We start from the raw sequence: 25,225 nt of genomic DNA on the forward strand, positions 1-25,225 counted from the left end.
ATAAGTGGGAGTGATATGGAGAAAGAGACAAGGATAGGTGGGCTGTGCTTGGCGTGACGGCTGGATGTTCTCTGAGAGCTATAGAAGACAAGGTCATTCAAGGTTGCCTGTCGTGCTTGATGGGTTACAGTGAGTGGTGCTGATGGGATGAAGAGCTGGAAGGGTTTGGCTGGGGAGGGGGTCCTACGTGTCCCCATGTCTCATTTATATAGTTGTATATGCCGACACTGACACACTGACAAAGCTCTGTGGTGATACATGCCTCCTCTGTCCTGATATGTCCAGTGTTAATGGCTTTGTGTTGTAACCTGCTATGTTAGTTTCCTCTAAAGCCAAGGTCTCTCATGGCTATTGCATTTGTCACAGTTTATAACCTTGCTTACCTCACCGTAAACCATTAATCCAGCCTCTAGAGTGCATGTTAGATGCTACATGGCTGTGTTTTAGTTTGTAATTTCAGTCAACCTGACCCTCTTTTTTATTTATTCATATATGTATATATATTTTTTACACCAAAGAAAAGACTTCTTAGCTTTGCTTTAATCTTCATATGCTGCTGTTTGGTACAGTATGATAGGGTAGTTAATATATAATACACTCACGGTAAAATGAAAGTACACCCTTTTTCAATTCACCTCTTTCAGGTTCTTAAATATCAGGGTATAATGATAATCTGGTACTCAACAGGTCTCTAAATGGCACATATTTACTGCTTCCATAGAAATTAGGAGGGTAAGTACTATCCCATTGCCAGTCTTCCCAGGAGTGAACAGATACCCAGGAAATTCATCCAAAGAGCTGGCCATGCAATGTTCCGAGAAAATGCAAAAAAAAAAAACCCAGGAACAATATCTCAGATTCTAAAGGCATCAGTTGGCTTGTAAATGCTAGTTAAAGTTCACGAAGAGTACATTGATATTTCTTTAGTCTTGTTCTGACTTGGACAGGTTGCATGGGAAAGATATTCTTTCTAAGTTCAAAGAATAATATGGCAGTATGGCTTAGGTTTACAAAGGACGTTTTTCCAGAAAGAAGTCTTATGACTTGTGGAAAAACATCCTTTGGACACATGAGACCAAAGTGAGGATGTTTGGCTTTAATGCACAGCAACACATTTAGTGAAAGCTAAACACAGCATGTCAACACTAACACCTCATATTAAATGTCAAGCATGGTGGAGGAGGGGTAATGGTTTGGGCTTGTTTTGCAGCCACAGGCCTAAATTCTACCATCACTGAGTCAACCGCAAACTTTTTTTATATATTGAAGTATGAGGCAAATGTGAAGCATCTGTACGATAGCTAAAGCTTGGCCAAAGCAGGACAATGATCCCAAGAACGGACTGTCCATAAACCTCAGTGAACAGAAGTAATGGTGTAAAGAAGAGTGGACCAAAGTGCTTTCACCACAATCTGAGAGTCTTCTCATTTGACATTGTTTAGCTCATTTAAAATCTGCTATGATATACACCTGCATATTATGTTGTGGTATTTTTTGGCTTTTTTGTTTTTTTACTGTATATTCATATGCTTGGCAGGCGTGAGAAAAAGACTTGTCAAAATATGTTGGTGGCTTGCACTGGGTCACACTCCAGACGCCTCTTAGCCTTTTTCCATCCATATGGTGCCTCAGAAGGGCATCAGTTAATGCACGTGCGTGCGTGTTTGTGCGCACATTTGAACATCCGTGCGTGTCGCTCTTCCTCTACATGTGCTACAGTGCAAGTGAAGAGAATCTGTTGTCTGTTCCATTGTCGTCTTCTGCGGTTCCAGCTGCACTGTACTATTTGAGTGCTGCAGAAGTAAAATGAGAACATTGATTTCAGCTAACGCTCAGCCACTAGTCTCTGATCCTGCAAGCCTGGCATTTTGTATAAGATAAGATAAATGTGATGGAAACTGTAACGCAATTACCATGACAAATCACATCCAGGGGATTTCTAGCTCAGCAGTATACATGCCATCCACACAGATACAATGTCCGCAATAATGCAGATCATCTTGACATTGCCGGTGTTGGACACAGAGCTACAAAGGCAGAGAAGTTATTCTACGAGCTGTGTTTTTGCCTATTTTGTTTGACTTCTGAAACTTGATTCAGTGTTTTAAATGTTTTTTGAATGTTTTTAAAGCTTCTTACTATGCACATAGTATGTCATACTTCTTTACTGTACACCAAAGAGTGCATGCGTCACTAGGTGTATTCAGCTATTCGCAGTTAGACCACATAACCCCCTTTTGTTCCACTACATTGCTTGGCAGGTTAACCACTGTTGTGGTGTTTATTTAGGTCAGTTCCATGCTGACTGGAACTCTCACTAAGCCTCTCTGGTGTAGTTCCCAATTATAGTTAGGAATAAATCGACTGAACTGTTATAGCAAACAGATCTACTACATAATATTGTGTCAGCTTGATGAGATGTCGCTGGTACAATAGAAATCTCACTACAATCCCAGATTGGCACATTCTCATTCACCTAGAATCTCTTGCTACTTCCTGTTTCCTGTATGTGACTACTCTATGCTGTGCAGTTTCACCCACATCCTATATGTCCCCGTCACATTTTCTCACGAAAAAGAGTGCTTCAAAACGATACAGTGGTTTCCAGACCTTTATGACTGGAAATAGCTTAGTAAAATAGAGTAAAATATTGCGGAAGGAAGTTAATCAATAATTAAAAATCTATTTTCATTTCTTCCTCCTTAAAAAAGTTTAAGTTTAACCTCTTCTCCCACTGCTTCTCTTCAATATAGATTAACATGCCATCGATCGGCCTCTTGGTATTTAGTTGGGAAATTCCCTCCTTACTAAGCACACCCATGCTGTTTGCAGTGCAACCTAGTGCAACCGCATTTCTTAAACATGAATATTGTTTGAAATAATTATCAGAAAGAAGAAGTGAAAGGATAACAGGTCTGAGAATGTATATATGCATTCTCAGACATTTCAAACATTTTTAAAAGTCGTTTTGCGTTAACATAATATGATTCATGTCTGTGCTTGGGTTTCTCGAATACATGCCTCGAGTCTGTGTTTAATAATAAAGTGTATTAATTCTTTTTTTCGCCTGTTTTTTCTTCTTTCCATAGTGAATGAGTATGTGTTTATGGTCCAGGCCAGAGGGATCCAGATCAGAGAGAACGTGAAGAACATTGGAGCTCAGGTTCTGGAGCAAGTAGTGAGGGGGGCTTACAGCATAAATGGCACAGGTAAAAACATGCCCATGCACACTAGTTTATTAGAAATGTTTAGCACAAATGCTATCTTTCATATCCTTACAAGAGAATGAGTGCAGTGTCAAACAATGTTTAAATAAGGAAGTAAAAGAAAAAGCGCTATGGCGTTTTCACATTTAAGTCTGTTTGCTTTCCAGTGAGTGACTCATGCTTGCCTTTACTAGAAAAGATATTTTGAATGACAATGAAAAGCTGTCGGTAAAATACAGGGTGTATCAAAAAGAATCAATCAATTTCAAAGTCCTTTAGTTCTGCAGCTGTTTGCTGGTAATGACTGAAACACGTGCTGTTGGAAAAAGGGGAATTGTAAGTTTCACGTGATTGCCTTTTGGTGGCATTAGTGACTCCAGACATGCTCACCAAAGTATGGGACAAGTTTGACTATAATAAAGACATGTATTCATATTGTATAAATTACTGTTAGCTTCTGTGTACATTACTTTAGAAAATGTCCACCTCCTGAAATCATTTTCTTTTTTTATACACGCTGTACATTAAAGCATGAAGCCGGTCATGTTTTTTTTTCACTTTCAGATTATTCTTATGACTTCAACTTCAGCGAAAGCAATGCTCTTCCCACTACATACCTCCCCGAGGGTTTCACCTACCTCCCCTCACAAGTTTGCCCTGAGAGGCTGCCCTCCATGAGTAAGTGCACTGTTAAAGTTGTGATTTTAAATTTAATTTGAATTCTTTCCTTAGAACCAAACTCCTTATTCTGTAACAACAAGTAGGTAACAAATGAAAAAAAAGGCTCTCAGTGGAAATGTTCCTTATGCCTCTGTATTTATTTGTTGTAGTATTGAGCTGTGAAACTGTTCCAAGAATATGTTTTATATTAGTTTTGATTGATGACGCATCAAATACAGTACTGTGTTATAGCACAAGCAGGCAATTTATGTCCCAGATTTCTCAAATGTTGCAGGCTTTGACATTTTCTTAGTCACATTCCTATGATCGTTTTCCTCTCGCTACTGTTCTTCTTTACTCGCACACCGTGTCTCTTATTTTCTCCCCCACGCTCTTGACCTTTCTTGCTTCATGACTGTTGCTTGACTCCCTCTCACTCTCTCTTTCCCCCACGCACAGAGGGCAGGTTGGAAGTGAATATGAGTGAGATATCTCTTGAAGAAGTGGAAAGATCTTTGCTGGAGGGAAAGCCCAACATTGCCCCTGGAGGCTACTGGAAGCCCACAGACTGTTTACCTCGCTGGAAGGTAAGTGCCCACTGAAAAAAACAATCTTGTGCGTAATGTGGCCGGTGAAGCAAGAAATAGAGTGGCTTCATAGAGTGGTTTGTATATTGTTAAAGTATGGCTCAGCAAAAGCACATCAAACAGAACTTTTTGAGGAATGTTGCTTAACCCTCCTGTGACATTGCAAAGAGACATTCAAGCCCTGCATGTTATAACATGCATGTGCTCTGCACACTTGGGTTTCTATTGAATTGTCACCTTTATATATATAGTCGAATGGTTGTGCATGACTTTTTCCATTTTGTATATAAAACATGCCTCTCACACAGTGCAGCAGCATTAGGTTTGTAGCGCTGGACCTGCTAAAACCCGCCTTTGCCCCACAATAACACCGATATATGTGGATGCTTAGTTGCTATGTTTTTTTTAACACGTTGCTAAAAGTAATGTTGGCAATAGTAATGCAAGAGTTTCTATTCTCAGTGTTCAGTGTTTCAGTGCAGAGTTTGCATAGCAATGTCAAATGAACAGCAAAACCTTAAAACTGCAATGAAGACAAAAATATTGTTTCCACAAAAGTTCATTTTTTTCTGCGTTTCTGGGGCATTAGACAGCAGCAGAAACTCTCCATGAGAACACGAGAAAGGTGTGTTTATTTATACACAGAGCATAGCATAGCAGGAGTTACTTCATAAATTACTTATGATAAATTATCAGACACTGAGACAGGATCGATCTCACAGCAAATGAGTATTATGTATAATAAATAAGCAATAGCAGTTTAATAATGGTCTGATCTGTTGACGTCTATGCGTGTGTTTAGCACACATAATATCGGTCAAGTACTGTGACTGATTCCGGCATGTCTGATTTGAAGCTGTGAAGAACATGTGAAGCTTAGCCATAAATACTAGAGGTGGGAATCACCATACATCCCACGATACGATATTATCACAATACTTAACGCACGATACGATATTATTGCAATTTTTAAAAATATTTTGCGATATTCAGATTCTGTACATAAAGGTAAACTTTATCAATATTCATTTTATCTAATATCAAAGTCTCACACTCAGTCTTTCTCTCATTTCAGTCAGTTTTATTGTTGACAAACTGAACGGTTTGTATTACAGTCTAGTCCAACTTAACTGAATGCAACCATCTGGTACAATTATAGCTATTCTGAACTATGCAATTTGTGAAAACTATGCAGCCCCTTCAGCAACTGAAGAATTTGAAAGTAAATTAAAACAAAATATAATTTTACATTAAATAAAAAAGTTTTAAACTTAATTAAAATAAAACATGTCTTAAATTAAAATAAGCAAACTGTCATGTTTATTGCTGCAATAAAAAAAGTTAAACACATTTGGACAGTGAAGGAATGTCAGGATTCTTGCTCAGAAAAAGGATCAACATGCTCTGAAGTCAGAGCATGTTCCAGTCCACAAAAACCGTTTTTGTAACAAAATATCGATTTCTGCTGTCCCTGTATCGATACATTATTAGCAAACAAAATATCACGATACTACACAGTATCGATTTTTTCCCCCACCCCTAATAAATACTATCACTGTAACAGTAGTAAAGACAGCACAATAACATATTCTCTACCTCAACAGGGCTTCAATCTCACCATGGGAAGGAAATGATGAGAGGAATTATCAGAATTTCTCCTCTGTGTACCTTTCCTTTTATGCCCTTTCTTTTATTCTGTTGCTCCCTGTGCAAATAAGATTGATGGAGCTCTTCTATTTGACATTCAAATTCCAGAAAAAGTACACATAAACACAAAGTACAGGAAGTAACCTAAATTACAGCTCGTGTTTGTGCTTTGCAGTATTGTTTCAGTCTTTAATCTTTAGCCTAACAGTACTTTTTTTTGTGCCCAGTAGAGTGATCTTGCTTTCCATCTGTCTGTATCTCTCTCACATTCCTTTGCCCCAAAGGACCGTGTATGGTCTGACAGCATTTTTTCCCCTGTTTATCTCATTAGCCAGCAGTCTCGCTCTCTCTCTCTCTCTCTCTCCCTCTCTCTCTCTCTCTCTGTCTCTTTCTCTCTCTCTTTTTTTTTTTTTACACCTGTCTCTTTTCTTAGCGTATCCTAGCCAGTTATATTCTGTGAATATTTCACTTTTTTATTGATCTTCAAAAGAAAGTGCAAAACAAGAACAACCATTATTACAAATAAACGCTACACAGTCATTCAGCTGCTCAGTGGGGTTTTTTTTTTTGGGGGGGGGGGGGTTGGACTGATCCATGTCACTTCTCGTTGTGGAAATGACACTCTGCAAATCCGCCAATCTTGTGATGAGTCAGGTGCTAATTGGAATATTTTAGTGGTTTCACACAGCACACACTAAGATACTGATCAGGATGTCCACATCGGACATTGGGGAAAGTAGTATAATGAAACATGTTTCAGTATTAGTGTTGATTTGGACATGTAAAGGTGCTATCTGCTCTAACTCTAACTCTACTCTAAATTTATCCCTATATCTTTGCAATTTATTCAAGTCCCATGTTATTCTCCTTTGTGTACCTAGGTGGCAATCCTAGTTCCCTTCAGGAACCGACATGAACACTTGCCCATTCTCCTAAGACACCTGGTGCCAGTGCTGCAGAAACAGAGACTCCACTTTGCCTTTTATATAATAGAACAAGTAGGTTCACTTATTTTCACAATCAATCAATCAATTGAATTCAGAGGTAAACAACTAAATGAATTTCATCTCAAGCCACTGTTTTATGGAAGTTATAACCCATTATCTTCCCCCTTTTTTTTATGAAAAGGCAGCTATACCAAAGTATCATCTTTTTTTCTTTAGGCGGGTACAGAGCCATTTAACCGAGCCATGTTGTTCAATGTGGGCTACAAGGAGGCTATGAAGGACCTGAACTGGGACTGTCTGATCTTCCATGATGTAGACCATCTAATGGAGAATGACAGAAACTACTACGGCTGTACGGACATGCCCCGACACTTTGCGGTCAAACTGGACAAGTATTCTTACATGTGAGTCCTGATTATTGTCTTTGGGGAATTACAGAGTACATGTGTTCGGACGCAAAAAATGAATCTCAATATGTATAACTGTCCCTCAAAGGCTGCCGTATAATGAGTTCTTCGGCGGTGTCAGTGGCCTGATGGTTAAGCAGTTCAAAAAGATTAATGGATTTCCCAATGCGTTCTGGGGCTGGGGAGGAGAGGACGATGACCTGTGGAACAGGTGAGGGCAACTTGTACAGACAAACACACACTGGCCTTTCTGATAGAGCTGCAGCATGTTGTTAACAGTAGTGTTGACATTAGGCATCCTCAAGTGATGAGGTAAGCCATTTGGCACATAGAAGGCTTTTGTATTATATTGTTTTTTCCCACTTCGGCCCAGAGCGTTTCCCCCACCTACACAACTCACAGGCAGCTGTACACACAGAGTAAATCTGTGTGTACTGTAAATACTGATTCTCTTGTATATTTGTTTCCATGAAATCCTTCCTTTTTGCCTTTACTATGAAATCTTTCTGATGTATTTGGAGCATGTTATTGACTATTTGAAATATTATAGCTCAGCTATCAGAGGCATTATTGTGATAATTATTATAGCAGGATCATAAACACAATGCCTTTTCCTCCCAACTGTGTACAATATGGATTAAAATTTTAAAAATGTTTCCGTAGGGTGCAGTTTGCCAATTACACAGTAAGCAGACCACAAGGAGACCTGGGACGCTACATGTCCATTCCACATCACCATCGTGGAGAAGTGCAGTTCCTGGGCAGGTTGGTGTCCTAGGTTTTCACAGCTCACTTACAAACAGTACATAATACACACTCCCAACCAAAGGAGGAAGCTGATAATTGCAATGAGGCTTAGACTCATGTGATGTAAGCCAGTCACATGAAAAGCCAAAGCAGTACCTTTGATAGAATTTCCACTCTTTTAAAGACTTTGCATGTGATATGCTCCTATGCTTCAGGGCAAAATTCCTGAGTAACTTAAAAATGGCCCAAAGAGTAAATGTTTCTTTCATATAGTTTTACATAGTACCACAGTACTAAGTGGAATTTATTTTTCACTTATTTAACTTTAAAATAAGCCTTAGATTTAAGCTACTCATATACTCATATCATTTAGGGATCTACTAGAATACGTTTGCACATTTTATGTCAAATTATTTTATCCCCCCCTGTTTGAAATATTATTTTTTAGCGCTTTTTTCTTCTAAGCCCAGCCTGGTGGTCACTTTGCCTGACTAAACTGAGGCAGCAGGGGTGTAGCCCTCTGCCTCAGTTTAGTCAGCTTTCACTTTTACTCTGACACTTCTAACTTGAACTGTCTGTGATCATTTTGCGTGAAAATGTCACTGAAACAGCACAATGCTCCTTTAATTTACATGAATGAGGATATTTGTCACATAGTGCAGCTGTTTGTTAAGGAATTTCTGCAGTCCAGAGCTGTACTTTGGCAGCTCGCCTGAATGTGAAGGGTGGTTTCCATTAATGAAGTCGAGTAACTTTTATTCATATCACACCCTGATATGAATTGATCCAAAGCACTTTCCAGCTTTTTAGTCATCTAGTATGCAAAAGTTTTCTTCTGTTGAAAAATGTATGAAATCGATGGTACAACATAGCAGGAGACTAAAAGAGTCCAAGGGTGTATATATAGTCTGTGTTAGGCCTGAAGCAGACTCCCCCCATGCCAACTCTGAGATATTTTAGAGTTGTTTAAAAAAACCGCTGTGGTTAGAATCAGTGGCTGATTGAGAGGCAGTGGGCTCTTGCTTAGTTTTGTTGAAGCAACTGCTCATTCTTTGTCAAACTTGTAGCTTCGCACATTTAGTGATGTACATAAGTAGTAGATTACAATCCTGGGCCACAAATAAGGTATTTTTGGCTGTTTAGACAAGAATCACTCCATTTGGCACAAACACTGGACTTTTTACATTTTGCCATCCTTTTCACATGTAATGAGAGAAAAGTGCTTCTTACAGTGTTCTGTTTTCTCCTCTCATTTTGCACCTGCAGGTATAGTCTTCTCCGTCACTCAAAGGAGAGACAGAAGGTGGATGGTCTTAACAACCTAAACTACTCCCCCCTAGTGTCCAGAAGGCCTCTCTACACCAACATCACAGTCAGCTTGAGCAGAAAGCTTGCACCAATAACTGACTACTGACGTAGGCAGAGCTGGACTGCAAAATCAAAGTCCTTTGGGACATCAGCCATATCTCACCAGTTGCAACACTGCTTAGGACTTTTTAGTTGACAGATTTATTGCTTTGTTTATTTTGGTTGTATGCAAAAAAAAAAAAAAAAAAAAAAGGAGAATCAAAAGCATATGTTTGATAAATCATATAAGAAAATAGGGATAAATGCTGCACTTGTTTGTGCCACAGTCCATCACTCCTCTCATCTGGGCTTATCTAGACTTCAGTCTCCACATGCCTTTTGCACCATTTTGGCCTTCAGCATTCATTCCTCAATTCATTTTCTTCTTCTGTCCATCACTAGCTCCACGTGGCACCTCTGTGCTCGATGATTTCGATAGGTTATGGTACACATACGTTTAAGTGCACGCACGTATAAACACACACACACCACACATGCACGCAGAGTTTGGCTTAAATGTGCTGACATTGTCCTAAGGCTATGACTTTTCTTTTTTTTTTAATTACTTTTTCTCTTGCACTTCTTTCATAAATGCAGTACGCCTGTGAAAACATTTGCATGCACACATAACACGACACATCAACTTTAAGCGAGTGGACTCTTGCAGCTGGTTCTGCATACAGTATGCCAAATCTACAAGAAAAGAGAGCAAGAGAAGACGACATAGGGAGTTAGAGGCTGTGGTTATATGTTGTATGTGAAATAGTTTTTCTTTCTGAGTTTAGAGAATATTGTTTCCTTAACCATCTCTTGTGTTTTGTCTTTCAAGCACACGATTTAAAGACTGATGTTTGCGTAATTGCATGGAATGTCCTGCCTGCCTGCAAGTGGCTGTATGTTGGAGTGCAATGTTCATCCTGTTAGCAATAAGCTGTAATATCAGACAGCAGAACTTTAGCCCTGACTTCCTCACTATACAGATGCAATAGCGCGGGTGCTAGCATGCCCTCATTGGACTAGAGAGAAGAAGTGACTGCGTATGCAAACTTCACACTCAACCCAACTTTGCCTAAGCAAACATGCCACCCTGTTCAGAAGTTGTGTGTGCCTGTTTGCGTGTCTGTGTGTAAGTGAGGGAGAGCTATGCAAATGGCCTGTATGTATCTCGTTGTCGGTTCAAAGTAATCGGGGTGACCTCCCAGGTCCCTTTGCTTCTGAAGCTTTGACTGGCAGGTTGCAGACCTCACTTGGCATGCGGGTGTGAATTCGGGCCAGGGAGAGATAAACGCTTGCCGTTTTTTATTTTTAGGTTTCGTGTCTTCAATGTTTACTCACCTTCATTGTGACAAAAGAGAATTGGAATTAGAAAATACTTGATTGCTGTAACTGTCACTGGTGTTTACAGAAGCATTTGCTTTGTTATTTTGCAGATTGTGTAGTCTTTGTAATACTGTTAGCCAGCCCTGCTTCACTTTGGGCCCTGTGAAAATACAACTACCATTCGATGGCTGCCTTTACTTTTTAAATGACACCTCTTTCTTTATCAACATTTCGATTGGGGGAGAAAAAAATACAGCTTGTCTCAATCCTTATCTGAAGTGTCAGGTTATAACCACTGATTAGCTTTGTTAGCTTGTGGCCAGGCTTTGGCTCGTGAGATTTCTTGTGAAATTCATTTTTCTTTTGGTGGAGGGAGTTGCTCTAAACAGAGGTTTATGTTCAGTGGCATGCAGCCTTTCACTGTGCATTAGACACAGACTCTGGCAGTACATAGAAGTGTAATGCTCCTCTCTGATTTGTGTATTTGACAGTGTTGATTTCAGTAAAATCCCAATACTGTAAATGAAGTTCCTTTTTAATATATCGTACAGACTTTACTGTCCTCACTGTCTGTCCTCTAGTCATGCAGCTACTTCATTTCACACAAATCGCCTTGTACGCATTACTTAACATGTACCTTTTTGAGGAAAATATTGGTGGTTGACTTAATGTTGTTCCCACAATGAAATATGGAGCAAAGAGGCTGGACCTCATTTTATTTATTTTTTTGGATTATTTTCCTTAATTGTTCAGTTTTTATTTTATTTTGCAGTTAATGTGACAGTTTAATAGGTGACACAAACTGATATAGATGCACTGAAATGTACTCATGCGTAATTGTGCGGGACGGTGAGGTTCAGGTCTGTGTAAATGAGGTATATTCCATTTCATTCAGATTCCCTCTTAAGATAAAGCATAGATAGATAGATAGATAACTGCTTCTAATGAAATGGAATGGGACCTGTAGCCTGGTATTAAATTGTAATCTCATGAGCAGACATATTGGAGGAGGCCATTTTGTGTGACAACCACAGGAAGAGCAAGACACAGAATCAGACAATGCTACTGGTCACTGTCTTTCACTGATCACCTCCATTATACTAATTGATGATCAATGGTGCTGACCTTCCAGAGGTCCCTTCCAGGGACTCTCTCTGCGTGCTTACTGGAACCAATCCCAACATCACAGAGGCTGGTATTGACAGGCAAAACATCCTTCAAACTTTATATTTTAATTCCAATTACAGGAGCAGATGTTGAGCATGTTTACATCCATACATTTGTAAGCCTGTTGCCTTTCCACCTTAAAGTTGATCCAAATTGCCGCAAGCAGAAGCACGTTTACTTCCTAGCCTATCACCCAGGAGGTGTCCAGTGGAAGTCACAGACAGTAGCAGCATTTTAGTTGAGTTTTCTTTTCCACGTGCGTTTGAGTGAAATGGCTAAACCTTTCCGAGGTCTACCTATCCTCCTAGGTTTCAAAGTTTCTGTTTTGTTTTGGGTTTTTTCCTTTTGGTTTTGCAGCACTGATGACAAAATTATTTATAGTGACCTTGTTGTGAACAACTGGTAGGTTATTATTCTAGGTCTTGATACCTACATAATGCACTGTATATTATATCTTTTTTATGTTTCATTGCTTTAAATTAAAAGCTAGGTGGACTTATAGCAAAAGCCAAATGGTTTTAAATTGAGTGTTCAGGTAAAGAGATGGACCACACGGGCCCTCTTAATACAAAGAGGCCCTCTGATTGAGGCCTGGTTAGGGTCAGTATTAGGCTCTATACTCCACAATGAAGAATGAGCAGCTTCATAAGCCAACACCATCTTTGAGGAGACTAGTACACAGCTTTGGCTATTTTGTGACCTTGCAACAAGGACAAGTGAGTCAGTACTTCTGATTTTATCTAAAACAGGAAGTAGATTGATTTCACTTGGTGATAAGAGCATGTTGGCTAGTCTTGTTCCAGTTCTATCTACATAAATAAAATAAACCTGGTGTCAGTCCAGACCCAGACCAAGACTGCTGCTCACTAACGAGTCTTCATTGTTCCATTATCTCACCTCATCCATTCTGTGCCAGTTTAAATGAAGGGACCATTCTTTGGGCATCTGACAAAACTGGCAGCCTTAAAGCTTCTTAATTTATTGCAGTGTTTTTTGGGTTTGTTCTTGTTTTTGTTGTTTTGTTTTTTTTCCATTCAAGTTTTTATTTTATTTTTTTATAAGCAAAAATATTTAAATTGAAAAAAGTGCATATCAAGATAATTATCATTGTAAATATTGTTGTGTGTAGTGTTTTAGAAATTCTATAAGGTCTTAATTCACTACAGATGCTAAAGAACAAGGCTTCGGGAGGGTTTGGTTTGTGGGTTTATCCGGTGCCATTTAAGTGCTAGTAAAGCTTACAGAGTGACATCAATGTTTTTACATCACTGCTTCCCAGCACAGACTTTTTGTTTCTGATGGAAAGAATAACCTCATTTCATAAATTTTCAATTCCTCTCACGATCTCAGAGGTGTTCTGCATCCCGCAGACCTCCCTGTATTTTAACGCGCTGTCGCAATGCAAGGCACATGTCGTGGCAGACGGAGACGTAAAATCCTTTGATGAATTTAACTGTCCTTGTGTCTGCACGTGATGTTTCTTTATAATAGTGACAGCAGCTGAGATAAGGCGCAGGTCACAGGAGAGCGCTGCGGGATAGCAGTGTTTCAGCCAAAAAAAACAACACCTTATGCTTACAATGCAATGAAACACAGGCACCCAAACCAGCGACCACAATCCACTCCAAAATCCACACAAATTATTTTTTTGTATGAAAGCTAACTATTAAAAAAAAAAAAAAGAAAGAGAAACAATACAGCTAAATTTAAAATTTATCTCCTCTGATTGTAAGGAGAGACGATCTCCTTGAACTGAAGCCATTTGAAGCCACTTGTCAAAACTTGATGTCAGCCTTATGTGGATCCGTTTGTGTATCGGCATATTATCTTTTGATTATTGAAATTTGTATGATGGAGATTTTTCTTTTATACCATCATTGTTATTGTCAGAATACACCAATAAAAGTAAAACTTGTAAAGATAGCTTTCTGCCTGCCTGTGTGTTTGTTTCTCTGTCTGTGTTGAGATCAATCTCCATTCTGTGTGCTGACTGGAACGGCTGCCTCTTCCCAGTGTGGTCAGTGACTTTTAAATATTATAAATCACAACAAGGATACACTTCGCACACGACGACTACTTCACAGTGTAAACACGTACACGCAGACACACTTGCTCTTAAGAGACCTTCAGTTTATATTTCATCACTTGAACAAGATGCAGAACACAAACTGGCCAAGTCGGTCAAGAGCAGCCAATACTGGAGCTCAGCTGGAAGTTGCATGCAGTAGCTTGAAATGACCTCTGCTAGGCTCCTTAATTAATTTTACTAAAAACATAAATGCATGCACAAGTGCAGAAGGGCTCTACGTTGACAGCAGGGGATATAAACGGCATCCTGTTCCTTCTAAAACTCCTTCCTTAACAGAGGTTTTTTGTCTGTATTTTTGGCCTGTGGATCTTGTTATTCACAGTTAACAACAAAGTTCCAGTATGCTGGGGCCAGATTCCTCTTTTTCTTTAAGTGCAGTCCAGTTTTTCCCCACTGATGTCACTCTGAATGCTCTGCTGTCAGTTAATACTGTACAGACTGGATCCTCAGACAAAAATGATCCTTATTCAGACCCTCTGACCTATCACCCAGTGGGGGGAAAAAACAAAAACAAAATGAGTAAAACCCCAGTGAGGTCATTTAAGACTCATTTAATCAAAGCCGCTCCAGTCCTATGGCGTTTAGCACATTTAGCTGAGTATCTCCAGCGGTTAACACAAGCGACATCTGATATTGAATTTTCTTATCAGAAAAGGAAATGCAAAAAGGCAGGGAAGGAACTCAGAGTGAATTCCACGGACTTTGTGCACCACTTCTCACAATGGATCCCATAAACTACACATGCACAAGGAGAGGGGTGTGCTTTATTATATGATGTGCTTGGAAGTATGCAAAAAACATACTTACTTCTCTCCTGCTGTGTAAAAGCAGTCCGTGTGTGTGTGTGTGTGCGTGCATGAACATAAATCAACATACTTAAAATGTAATTTGTTTTCTTTTCCATCAGTCTCAGTTCCTCCAGCTTCAAATTCACTGCAATCCCCAAAGCCCCTCTTGACACATTGGGAAACCTCTTCCTTACCGCCACTGTAACAAACAAAAGTCACAGTTCTATTACTTTTATCAGAGTTCAAATAAAAATAGCAAACAGATATTTCTGTTTATATAGCTACAGATATATTTCACACAGAATTCTACCTCTTTTTTTTCCCTCAATGGAAAGTCTATCCAGTTCACATTACAGTAACACTAACACCCCTTTATGTCATCTCCTTACCCTCCAGCATTCATAAATCTGTTGACCAACCACTACAATGCATCATCACCTATTTCTACAATTTTTTTAATGGTTGCAAAGTAAGTTGTTTGTGCTGTATACAATTTTAGATACACAGAAAGTCTTCACTTACTAAATATATCTGTCATAGTTTCCTTATCAAGAGCAGTTCTTCGCTCTGCGCCAATGTCCATTTTGCTCTGTCCTCCTATAAAAAGCATGAATATTTGAGTGTCTGACTAGTTTTAGATTTCCAAAAATCTGATCTTTGTTCATCTACACATTTGAACTACAATAATATGCTTTTGAGAGATACTTTTATGGATACTTTTTGGTAAATAAACTGGTGACCTGTTCTAACGTTTGAATCTAAGGTTTCTTTTTTAGCACCTGGCGGCTCTTTTTTGCTTCTCATCCATACAAAAATCTGCCTACTCTTTCATGTAATTCAGTTTATTTTGAAAAGTCTCAACAGGATCTTGAGCTTTATTGTGAAAGGTTTATTTGGAAAATAAACAAGTGGACACGGGATGGTTTTACCGTGGTTGTAGCTAACGACAAGGCATAAAGATAGTCGCTTGTCCATCCCTAGTGTGGTTATATTAAATATAAGAGAAAGAGAGAACTTTAAGAAATTAATATAACCACTACAGTGACCATCAAAACGATGAAAAAAATATTGCCGTAAACAGTTTATTTTGCGACACCTAGTGTAAAATGAATCGATAGACGTTTTTATATTGTCATCCGATATATATATATCGTTATATCGAACAGCCCTAATATGAACTTATTTAGAACTTACCAGAATGAAAATGTCTGTAGCACAACAACAGATATCTGTGGATGGTAGAGAACTGGATATAGCTCGTCTCACAGCTGCTATCCAGGCTAGTTGCCTTCTTTTGGTAGTATCCAATACATAAGCTCCCTCACGTTGCTTCCAGGTGGGGAAAGAATAAAACGTGAGCCAATTTTCCCTTCCCGATCGTGCATCTAACATTACAACCCCCAAAACAGCAAGGTGAACCATTGTTGATGCTTTCGCTCCTTAAGCCCTTTGTTTGGCAGGGAATTCTGGGAAGATGGCGGAGTGAGCGGTTCAACTTGAGTGGGCTCCGAGGCTTTTCCTGAAAAGAACCTCCTTTACAGTGGGGCAAAAAAGTATTTAGTCAGCCACCGATTGTGCAAGTTCCCCCACTTAAAATGATGACAGAGGTCAGTAATTTGCACCAGAGGTACACTTCAACTGTGAGAGACAGAATGTGAAAAAAAAATCCATGAATCCACATGGTAGGATTTGTAAAGAATTTATTCGTAAATCAGGGTGGAAAATAAGTATTTGGTCACCTCAAACAAGGAAAATCTCTGGCTCTCACAGACCTGTAACGTCTTCTGTAAGAAGCTTTTCTGTCCCCCACTCGTTACCTGTATGAATGGCACCTGTTTGAACTCATCATCTGTATAAAAGACACCTGTCCACAGCCTCAAACAGTCAGACTCCAAACTCCGCCATGGCCAAGACCAAAGAGCTTTCGAAGGACACCAGGAAAAGTATTGTAGACCTGCACCAGACTGGGAAGAGTGAATCTACAATAGGCAAGCAGCTTGGTGTGAAAAAAATCAACTGTGGGAGCAATCATCAGAAAATGGAAGACATACCACTGATAACCTCCATCCCTCCCTCCAGGCCTGTCTGAAGTTTGCCAGAGAGCACATGGATGATACAGCAGAGGATTGGGAGAATGTCATGTGGTCAGATGAAACCAAAGTAGAACTTTTTGGTATAAACTCAACTCGTCGTGTTTGGAGGAAGAAGAATACTGAGTTGCATCCCAAGAACACCATACCTACTGTGAAGCATGGGGGTGGAAACATCATGCTATGGGGCTGTTTTTCTGCCAAGGGGACAGGACGACTGATCCGTGTTAAGGACAGAATGAATGGGGCCATGTATCGTGAGATTTTGAGCCAAAACCTCCTTCCATCAGTGAGAACTTTGAAGATGAAACGAGGCTGGGTCTTCCAACATGACAATGATCCAAAACACACCGCCCGGGCAACAAAGGAGTGGCTCCGTAAGAAGCATTTGAAAGTCCTGGAGTGGCCTAGCCAGTCTCCAGACCTCAACCCCATAGAAAATCTGTGGCTAGAGTTGAAAGTCCGTGTTGCTCAGCGACAGCCCCAAAACATCACTGCTCTCGAGAAGATCTGCATGGAGGAATGAGCCAAAATACCAGCTACTGTGTGTGCAAACCTGGTAAAGACCTATAGTAAATGTTTGACCTCTGTTATTGCCAACAAAGGTTATGTTACAAAGTATTGAGTTGTATTTTTGTTATTGACCAAATACTTATTTTCCACCCTGATTTACGAATAAATTCTTTACAAATCCTACCATGTGGATTCATGGATTTTTTTTTCACATTCTGTCTCTCACAGTTGAAGTGTACCTTTGGTGCAAATTACTGACCTCTGTCATCATTTTAGGTGGGGGAACTTGCACAATCGGTGGCTGACTAAATACTTTTTTGCCCCACTGTATACTGTAAAATCACAAAATACTTGCTATTCTAATTTTCCTGCCTGTGTCAAAAGGTCTATGTTCCTTATTACTTTACCCTAGAAACTTTTATTTTCTCACTGTAAAGTTATGATGACTTGCTTCAACCCCTTTTGTAATGTAAATTGTTACAATTCTGGTCTGTTTCCTTGACTTGTTTTGTATATGAAAATTTCTTTCAATATAAAAAAAAAAAAAAAAAAAAAGCCCTTTGTTTGGCCTGCTAAAATGGCGCCCCGGCGGTCACGCCCCCTGCCGTGACATCACGCTCCAAAGCCCCATAGACAATAGAACCAAATTTTTAAAAAAAAGAATGTTGCTGTTACGTTATGTTATGACATCATCATGATGATCAAAGGCATTTCATATGGCTGTGATCTGTGAATCCTTAAATCCGGGTAAGAAGCCCAAGCTTTCATGCGGTTTACTTGTAACACTCGATATTGCAGCATTGAGAAAAATTTTAAAACAGTTGAATCTTTAAGACAGTCACTTCATCAACACTCTGACATGTCTCAGAGTAAACACGGCAAAAGCCAAAAAGCTTACGCTGGCTTTACTACAATGGACCACCAAAATCCAGAGACAAATTCTGATGAAACACATTTCCAGCTTCCACTCAAGAGGAAGCGAGGCCCGGATTATGTTGCACAGAATTGCAGAATTGCCGACAGCTGCTCTCCACCAAGGAAAAAAAGACGAATCTGTGAAGAAAAAACTGTGTTGAAAAGACGATACAGTCAGATTTCCAAAGGCAGCAAAAACAACTCTGAGAGCTACTCTCCAGAGAGAAAGAGGATGAGAATAGACACTGAGAAAAAAGAAACAGCAGTGACTCGGAGCATCCAAAAAAGTTCTTCTTCAAGGACTATCCAACTCCAAGTTCAGAAAAAGAACGATATGAACTTGAGTGATACCAAAAACTCTCAAAACATACCAAAAGACAACAAGAGGCCAGAACAAGCAGCAGTGACACAGAGCATCCAATAAAGTTCTTCGCCAAGGTCTATCCAACACCAAGTTGAGAAAATGGACGTTACGACCTTGAGCGATACCAAAAGCTCTGAAATCACACTCAAATACAACAAGAGGCCAGAACAATCAGTAGTGACATAGAACAGCCAAAAAAGTTGGACGCCAAGGTGTATTCAACACCATGTTGAGAAAATGGACGTTACGACCTCAAGCGATACCAAAAGCTCTGAAAACACTCCAAAATACAACAATAGGCCAGTACAAGCAGCAGTGACACAGAGCAGCCAAAAAAGTTGGACGCCAAGGTCTATCCAACACCATGTTGAGAAAATGGACGTTACGACCTCAAGCGATACCAAAAGTTCTGAAAACACTCCAAAATACAACAAGAGGCCAGTACATGCAGCAGTGACACAGAGCAGCCAAAAAAGTTGGACGCCAAGGTCTATCCAACACCAAATTGAGAAAATGGACGTTACGACCTCGAGCGATACCAAAAGCTCTGAAAACACTCCAAAATACAGCAAGAGGCCAGAACAATCAGCAGTAACACAGAGCAGCCAAAAAAGTTGTTTGCCAAGGTCTATCCGCCTCCTAGTTAAGAAAATGAACAATATGACCTTGAGTGAAACCTCTGAAAACACACCAAACACACCAAAAGACAATAAGAGGCCATAAGAAGCAGTAGTGACACAGAGCGTCCAAAAAAGTCCCTGATCCAGGACTATCCAACTCCCAGGTCAGAAAACAAACAATACGGCCTTCGGCTAATGAAAATAAATAAAAAAAAACAAACAAAAAACATCTCTTACTGCTCTGTTTATTTCTTTAAATGGGTTTGTTTGTTTGATTTCTTCATCAGAGAAAGTTCACAAAGACTTTGAACTACTTAAATCAAAGATTTCAGAGAACCTGATTAGGTCTTTCTTTGTTGTGTTGTGATGTTATCAACCAGTACTGTCCTAGATTGACCGTATTCTTAGTGAATTTAAAGGAAATAAATCTGCTCATATAGGCACCTAAGGCTCACCAATCTGGTTGGGTAGGGAGGACTGCATCAGAAGTCGGGCTTTCACAATAATTGGTGCTGAGACAGTCATTACTAAAAGTTAATTTGTACTCAATACAAAAAATGGCCAAAACATATATGTGCTAAAATACATTTCAAAATATGTTATAAATATATTCTAAAATGTATTTTAGCACATATATTTTTTGGCCATTTTTTGTATATTTTGACATATATTTCAAAATACAAATGAAAATTATTTAAAATCATTCAAATATATATATATATATGAAAACCAAACACCCAGCACGACCCTGCGGGCGGTTTATCCTTCAAGCTCGGGTCCTCTACCAGAGGCCTGGGAGCTTGAGGGTCCTGCGCAGTATCTTAGCTGTTCCCAGGACTGCGCTCTTCTGGACAGAGATCTCCGATGTTATTCCCGGGATCTGCTGGAGCCACTCGCCTAGCTTGGGAGTCACCGCACCTAGTGCTCCGATTACCACGGGGACCACTTTTACCTTCACCTTCCACATCCTCTCGAGCTCTTCTCTGAGCCCTTGGTATTTCTCCAGCTTCTCGTGTTCCTTCTTCCTGATATTGCTGTCATTCGGAACCGCTACATCGATCACTACGGCCGTCTTCTTCTGTTTGTCTACCACCACTATGTCCGGTTGGTTAGCCACCACCATTTTGTCCGTCTGTATCTGGAAGTCCCACAGGATCTTAGCTCGGTCATTCTCCACCACCCTTGGGGGCATCTCCCATTTTGACCTCGGGACTTCCAGGTTATACTCGGCACAGATGTTCCTGTACACTATGCCGGCCACTTGGTTATGGCGTTCCATGTATGCCTTGCCTGCTAGCATCTTGCACCCTGCTGTTATGTGCTGGATTGTCTCTGGGGCATCTTTACACAGCCTGCACCTGGGGTCTTGCCTGGTGTGATAGACCCCAGCCTCTATGGATCTTGTACTCAGAGCTTGTTCTTGTGCTGCCATGATTAGTGCCTCTGTGCTGTCTTTCAGTCCAGCTTTGTCCAGCCACTGGTAGGATTTCTGGATATCAGCCACCCCCTCTATCTGCCGGTGGTACATACCGTGAAGAGGCCTGTCCTTCCATGATGGTTCCTCGTCTCCCTCCTCTTTCTTGGGTTTCTGCTGCCTGAGGTATTCACTGAGCACTCGGTCAGTTGGGGCCATCTTCCAAATGTATTCTTGGATGTTCGTTGTCTCATCCTGGACTGTGGTGCTGACACTCACCAGTCCCCGGCCCCCTTCCTTCCACTTAGCGTACAACCTCAGGGTGCTGGACTTGGGGTGAAACCCTCCATGCATGGTAAGGAGCTTTCTTGTCTTTATGTCAGTGGCTTCTATCTCCTCCTTTGGCCAGCCTATTACCCCAGCAGGGTACCTGATCACGGGCAGGGCGTACGTGTTGATGGCCCGGATCTTGTTCTTACCATTCAGCTGACTCCTCAGGACTTGCCTGACCCTCTGCAGGTACTTGGTGGTTGCAGCTTTTCTAGCGGCCTCTTCATTCAATTCAATTCAATTCAATTTTATTTATATAGCGCCAAATCACAACATAAGTCGCCTCAAGGCGCTTTATAGATACAGAGAAAAACCCAACAATCATATGACCCCCTATGAGCAAGCACTTTGGCAACAGTGGGAAGGAAAAACTCCCTTTTAACAGGAAGAAACCTCCGGCAGAACCAGGCTCAGGGAGGGGCGGCCATCTGCTGCGACCGGTTGGGGTGAGAGAAGGAAGACAGGATAAAAGACATGCTGTGGAAGAGAGACAGAGGTTAATAACAGATATGATTCAATGCAGAGAGGTCTGTTAATACATAGTGAGTGAGAAAGGTGACTGGAAAGGAAAAACTCAATGCATCATGGGAATCCCCCGGCAGCCTATGTCTATTGCAGCATAACTAAGGGAGGATTCAGGGTCACCTGGTCCAGCCCTAACTATATGCTTTAGCAAAAAGGAAAGTTTTAAGCCTAATCTTGAAAGTAGAGATAGTGTCTGTCTCCTGAATCCAAACTGGAAGCTGGTTCCACAGAAGAGGGGCCTGAAAACTGAAGGCTCTCCCTCCCATTCTACTTTTAAATACTCTAGGAACAACAAGTAGGCCTGCAGAGCGAGAGCGAAGTGCTCTAATAGGGTGATATGGTACTACAAGGTCATTAAGATAAGATGGGGCCTGATTATTTAAGACCTTGTATGTGAGGAGCAGAATTTTGAATTCAATTCTGGATTTAACAGGAAGCCAATGAAGGGAAGCCAAAACAGGAGAAATATGCTCTCTCTTTCTAGTCCCTGACAGTACTCTTGCTGCAGCATTTTGGATTAGCTGAAGGCTTTTCAGTGAGTTTTTTGGACATCCTGATAATAATGAATTACAGTAGTCCAGCCTGGAAGTAATAAATGCATGAACTAGTTTTTCAGCGTCACTCTGAGACAGGATATTTCTAATTTTAGAGATGTTGCGCAAATGGAAGAATGCAGTCTTACATATTTGTTTAATATGTGCATTGAAGGACATGTCCTGGTCAAAAATGACTCCAAGGTTCCTCACAGCGTTACTGGAGGCCAAGGTAATGCCATCCAGAGTAAGAATCTGGTTAGATACCATATTTCTAGGCTTTTCAGGGCCGAGTACAATAACCTCATGGTTCCCATTCGCCTGCGGGATCCCCAGGTACTTGTAACTGTCCTCTATGTCTGCAATGTTGCCTTCTGGTAGTTCAATCCCATCAGTTCTGACTACCTTCCCTCTCTTTGTTACCATCCGACTACACTTCTCCAGTCCGAACGACATTACAATGTCATTGCTGTATAGCCTGGTAGTGTGGATCAGTGAATCGATGTCTCGTTCACTCTTGGCATACAGCTTGATGTCATCCATGTACAGGAGGTGGCTGACAACTGCTCCGTTACGTAGTCGGTATCCGTAGCCAGTCTTGTTAATGATCTCACTGAGGGGGTTCAGGCCTATGCAGAACAGCAGTGGGGACAGAGCATCTCCTTGGTAGATCCCGCACTTGATGGTGACTTGTGCTATGGGCTTGGAGTTGGCCTCTAGTGTTGTACGCCACATCCCCATTGAGTTCCTGATGAAGGCTCTTAGGGTCCCATTGATCTTGTACAATTCTAGGCATTCCAGTATCCAGCTGTGGGGCATTGAGTCATAGGCCTTCTTGTAATCGATCCAGGCAGTGCACAGGTTGGTCAGTCTGGTCTTGCAGTCTCGGCTGACTGTTCTGTCTACCAGTAGCTGGTGTTTTGCGCCTCTGGTATTCTTGCCAATTCCTTTCTGTGTCCCGCTCATGTATTGACCCATGTGCCTGTTCATCTTAGCCGATATGATGCCTGACAGGAGCTTCCACGTGGTAATGAGGCAGGTTATTGGTCGGTAGTTGGAGGGGACCGGTCCCTTCTTGGGGTCCTTGGGGATCACGACCGTCCGACCTTCGGTTAGCCATTCCGGGTGTCTCTCGTTAACTAGCAGCTGGTTCATTTGTGCTGCCAGATGCTCGTGGAGTGCAGTCAGCTTCTTTAGCCAGTAGGCGTGAACCATGTCGGGCCCTGGTGCTGTCCAACTCTTCATACTGGAGACCCTTTCTTGGATATCTGCCACTGTGATGGTTACTGGACCCTGTTCAGGGAGGTCGCTGTGGTCTGCCCTCAGATCCACTAGCCACTGAGCATTGCCGTTATGGGTTGCGTCCTTCTCCCACATGCTCTTCCAGTATTGCTCCGTCTCCAGCCTTGGTGGTGCTGTTCTCTTATTATTATTATTGTTCCCTTGCCACTGAGAGTACACCTTTGCTGGTTCTGTGGAGAACAGCTGGTTTATTCTCCTGCCTTCTATCTCTCTGGTGTACCTCCTCAAGCGGCTGGCCAAGGCTGTGAGTCTTTGCTTGGCAGTTTCCAAGGCCTCAGGTATGGACAGCTTGCTGTATTTCTTATGCACCTTCTTTGTCGCACCTTTCTGCAACTCCGTTAGTTGGCTAACCTCCCTCCGTGCTACTTTGATCTTGCCCTCTAGCCTCCTTCTCCATGGAGGGTACTGCCCCTTGTGGCTGTTCAACTTGTAGCCAAGCATCTCACTGATCACTGCTGCCGTATTGTAGATCAGCTTGTTAGTGTCGGTAATCATGGTTGTAGGGGTTACTTGCGTAGTAGCATTCCAACAACGCCCTGTTTTCGTCTCTTGCCCACCGATGCCTTCTTGTTCCAGTAGCCGACTTTTCGTCAGGGTGCCCTGGTTCCTCAACACCTGACGCGGACCTTGTTGATCCGGGCTACGTCCGAGCTGGCATGCCTTCATATTTATCTGTCTCGCTCATGTCTGTGGTAGGCTTGCTTAGCATAGGGGGTCTAGCCTTAGGACCCTTACTGGATACAGACGCCCCAGGTAGGAATCGAACTTGCGATCCTCTGTTCCAAAGGATAGCGTAGTGGTTATATAAACAACACCCAGCACGCCCCTGCGGGCGGTTTATCCTTCAAGCTCGGGTCCTCTACCAGAGGCCTGGGAGCTTGAGGGTCCTGCGCAGTATCTTAGCTGTTCCCAGGACTGCGCTCTTCTGGACAGAGATCTCCGATGTTATTCCCGGGATCTGCTGGAGCCACTCGCCTAGCTTGGGAGTCACCGCACCTAGTGCTCCGATTACCACGGGGACCACCATTACCTTCACCCTCCACATCCTCTCGAGCTCTTCTCTGAGCCCTTGGTATTTCTCCAGCTTCTCGTGTTCCTTCTTCCTGATATTGCTGTCATTCGGAACCGCTACATTGATCACTACGGCCGTCTTCTTCTGTTTATCTACCACCACTATGTCCGGTTGGTTAGCCACCACCAATTTGTCCGTCTGTATCTGGAAGTCCCACAGGATCTTAGCTCGGTCATTCTCCACCACCCTTGGGGGCATCTCCCATTTTGACCTCGGGACTTCCAGGTTATACTCGGCACAGATGTTCCTGTACACTATACCGGCCACTTGGTTATGGCGTTCCATGTATGCCTTGCCTGCTAGCATCTTGTACCCTGCTGTTATGTGCTGGATTGTCTCTGGGGCATCTTTACACAGCCTGCACCTGGGGTCTTGCCCGGTGTGATAGACCCCAGCCTCTATGGATCTTGTACTCAGAGCTTGTTCTTGTGCTGCCATGATTAGTGCCTCTGTGCTGTCTTTCAGTCCAGCTTTGTCCAGCCACTGGTAGGATTTCTGGATATCAGACGATATATATATATATATATATATATATATATATATATATATATATATATATATATATATATATATATATATATGTGTGTGTGTGTGTGTATATATATATATATATATATATATATATATATATATAT

General features: G+C 41.3%; 1 protein-coding gene and 1 long non-coding RNA gene across 2 annotated transcripts in view; one reads left to right on the top strand and one right to left on the bottom strand.

Annotated features, from left to right (window-relative positions):
• The window catches only part of b4galt5 (UDP-Gal:betaGlcNAc beta 1,4- galactosyltransferase, polypeptide 5), a 34,672-nt gene extending 20,714 nt beyond the window's left edge, over positions 1 to 13,958 (top strand). The window contains exons 2-9 of the mRNA XM_004545982.5: positions 3,090 to 3,209; positions 3,771 to 3,884; positions 4,326 to 4,453; positions 6,982 to 7,098; positions 7,264 to 7,451; positions 7,543 to 7,665; positions 8,118 to 8,219; positions 9,468 to 13,958. Of these exons, the coding sequence (XP_004546039.1) occupies positions 3,090 to 3,209; positions 3,771 to 3,884; positions 4,326 to 4,453; positions 6,982 to 7,098; positions 7,264 to 7,451; positions 7,543 to 7,665; positions 8,118 to 8,219; positions 9,468 to 9,615 (1,040 nt within the window). The 3' untranslated portion in view covers positions 9,616 to 13,958. The remainder of the gene's footprint in view (positions 1 to 3,089; positions 3,210 to 3,770; positions 3,885 to 4,325; positions 4,454 to 6,981; positions 7,099 to 7,263; positions 7,452 to 7,542; positions 7,666 to 8,117; positions 8,220 to 9,467) is intronic.
• Positions 13,959 to 15,007: 1,049 nt separating this feature from the next.
• On the bottom strand, positions 15,008 to 16,357 carry LOC143414369 (uncharacterized). Its single transcript, XR_013094992.1, has 3 exons — positions 16,107 to 16,357; positions 15,435 to 15,509; positions 15,008 to 15,111 (listed from the first exon to the last, which is right to left on the bottom strand). It is a non-coding gene; the product is annotated as an uncharacterized LOC143414369 (long non-coding RNA).
• Between the last annotated feature and the right edge of the window lie 8,868 nt (positions 16,358 to 25,225).

The sequence above is a fragment of the Maylandia zebra genome, linkage group LG20 (genome assembly GCF_041146795.1).
Source record: "Maylandia zebra isolate NMK-2024a linkage group LG20, Mzebra_GT3a, whole genome shotgun sequence".
In the NCBI taxonomy this organism is placed as follows: Eukaryota; Metazoa; Chordata; class Actinopteri; order Cichliformes; family Cichlidae; genus Maylandia; species Maylandia zebra.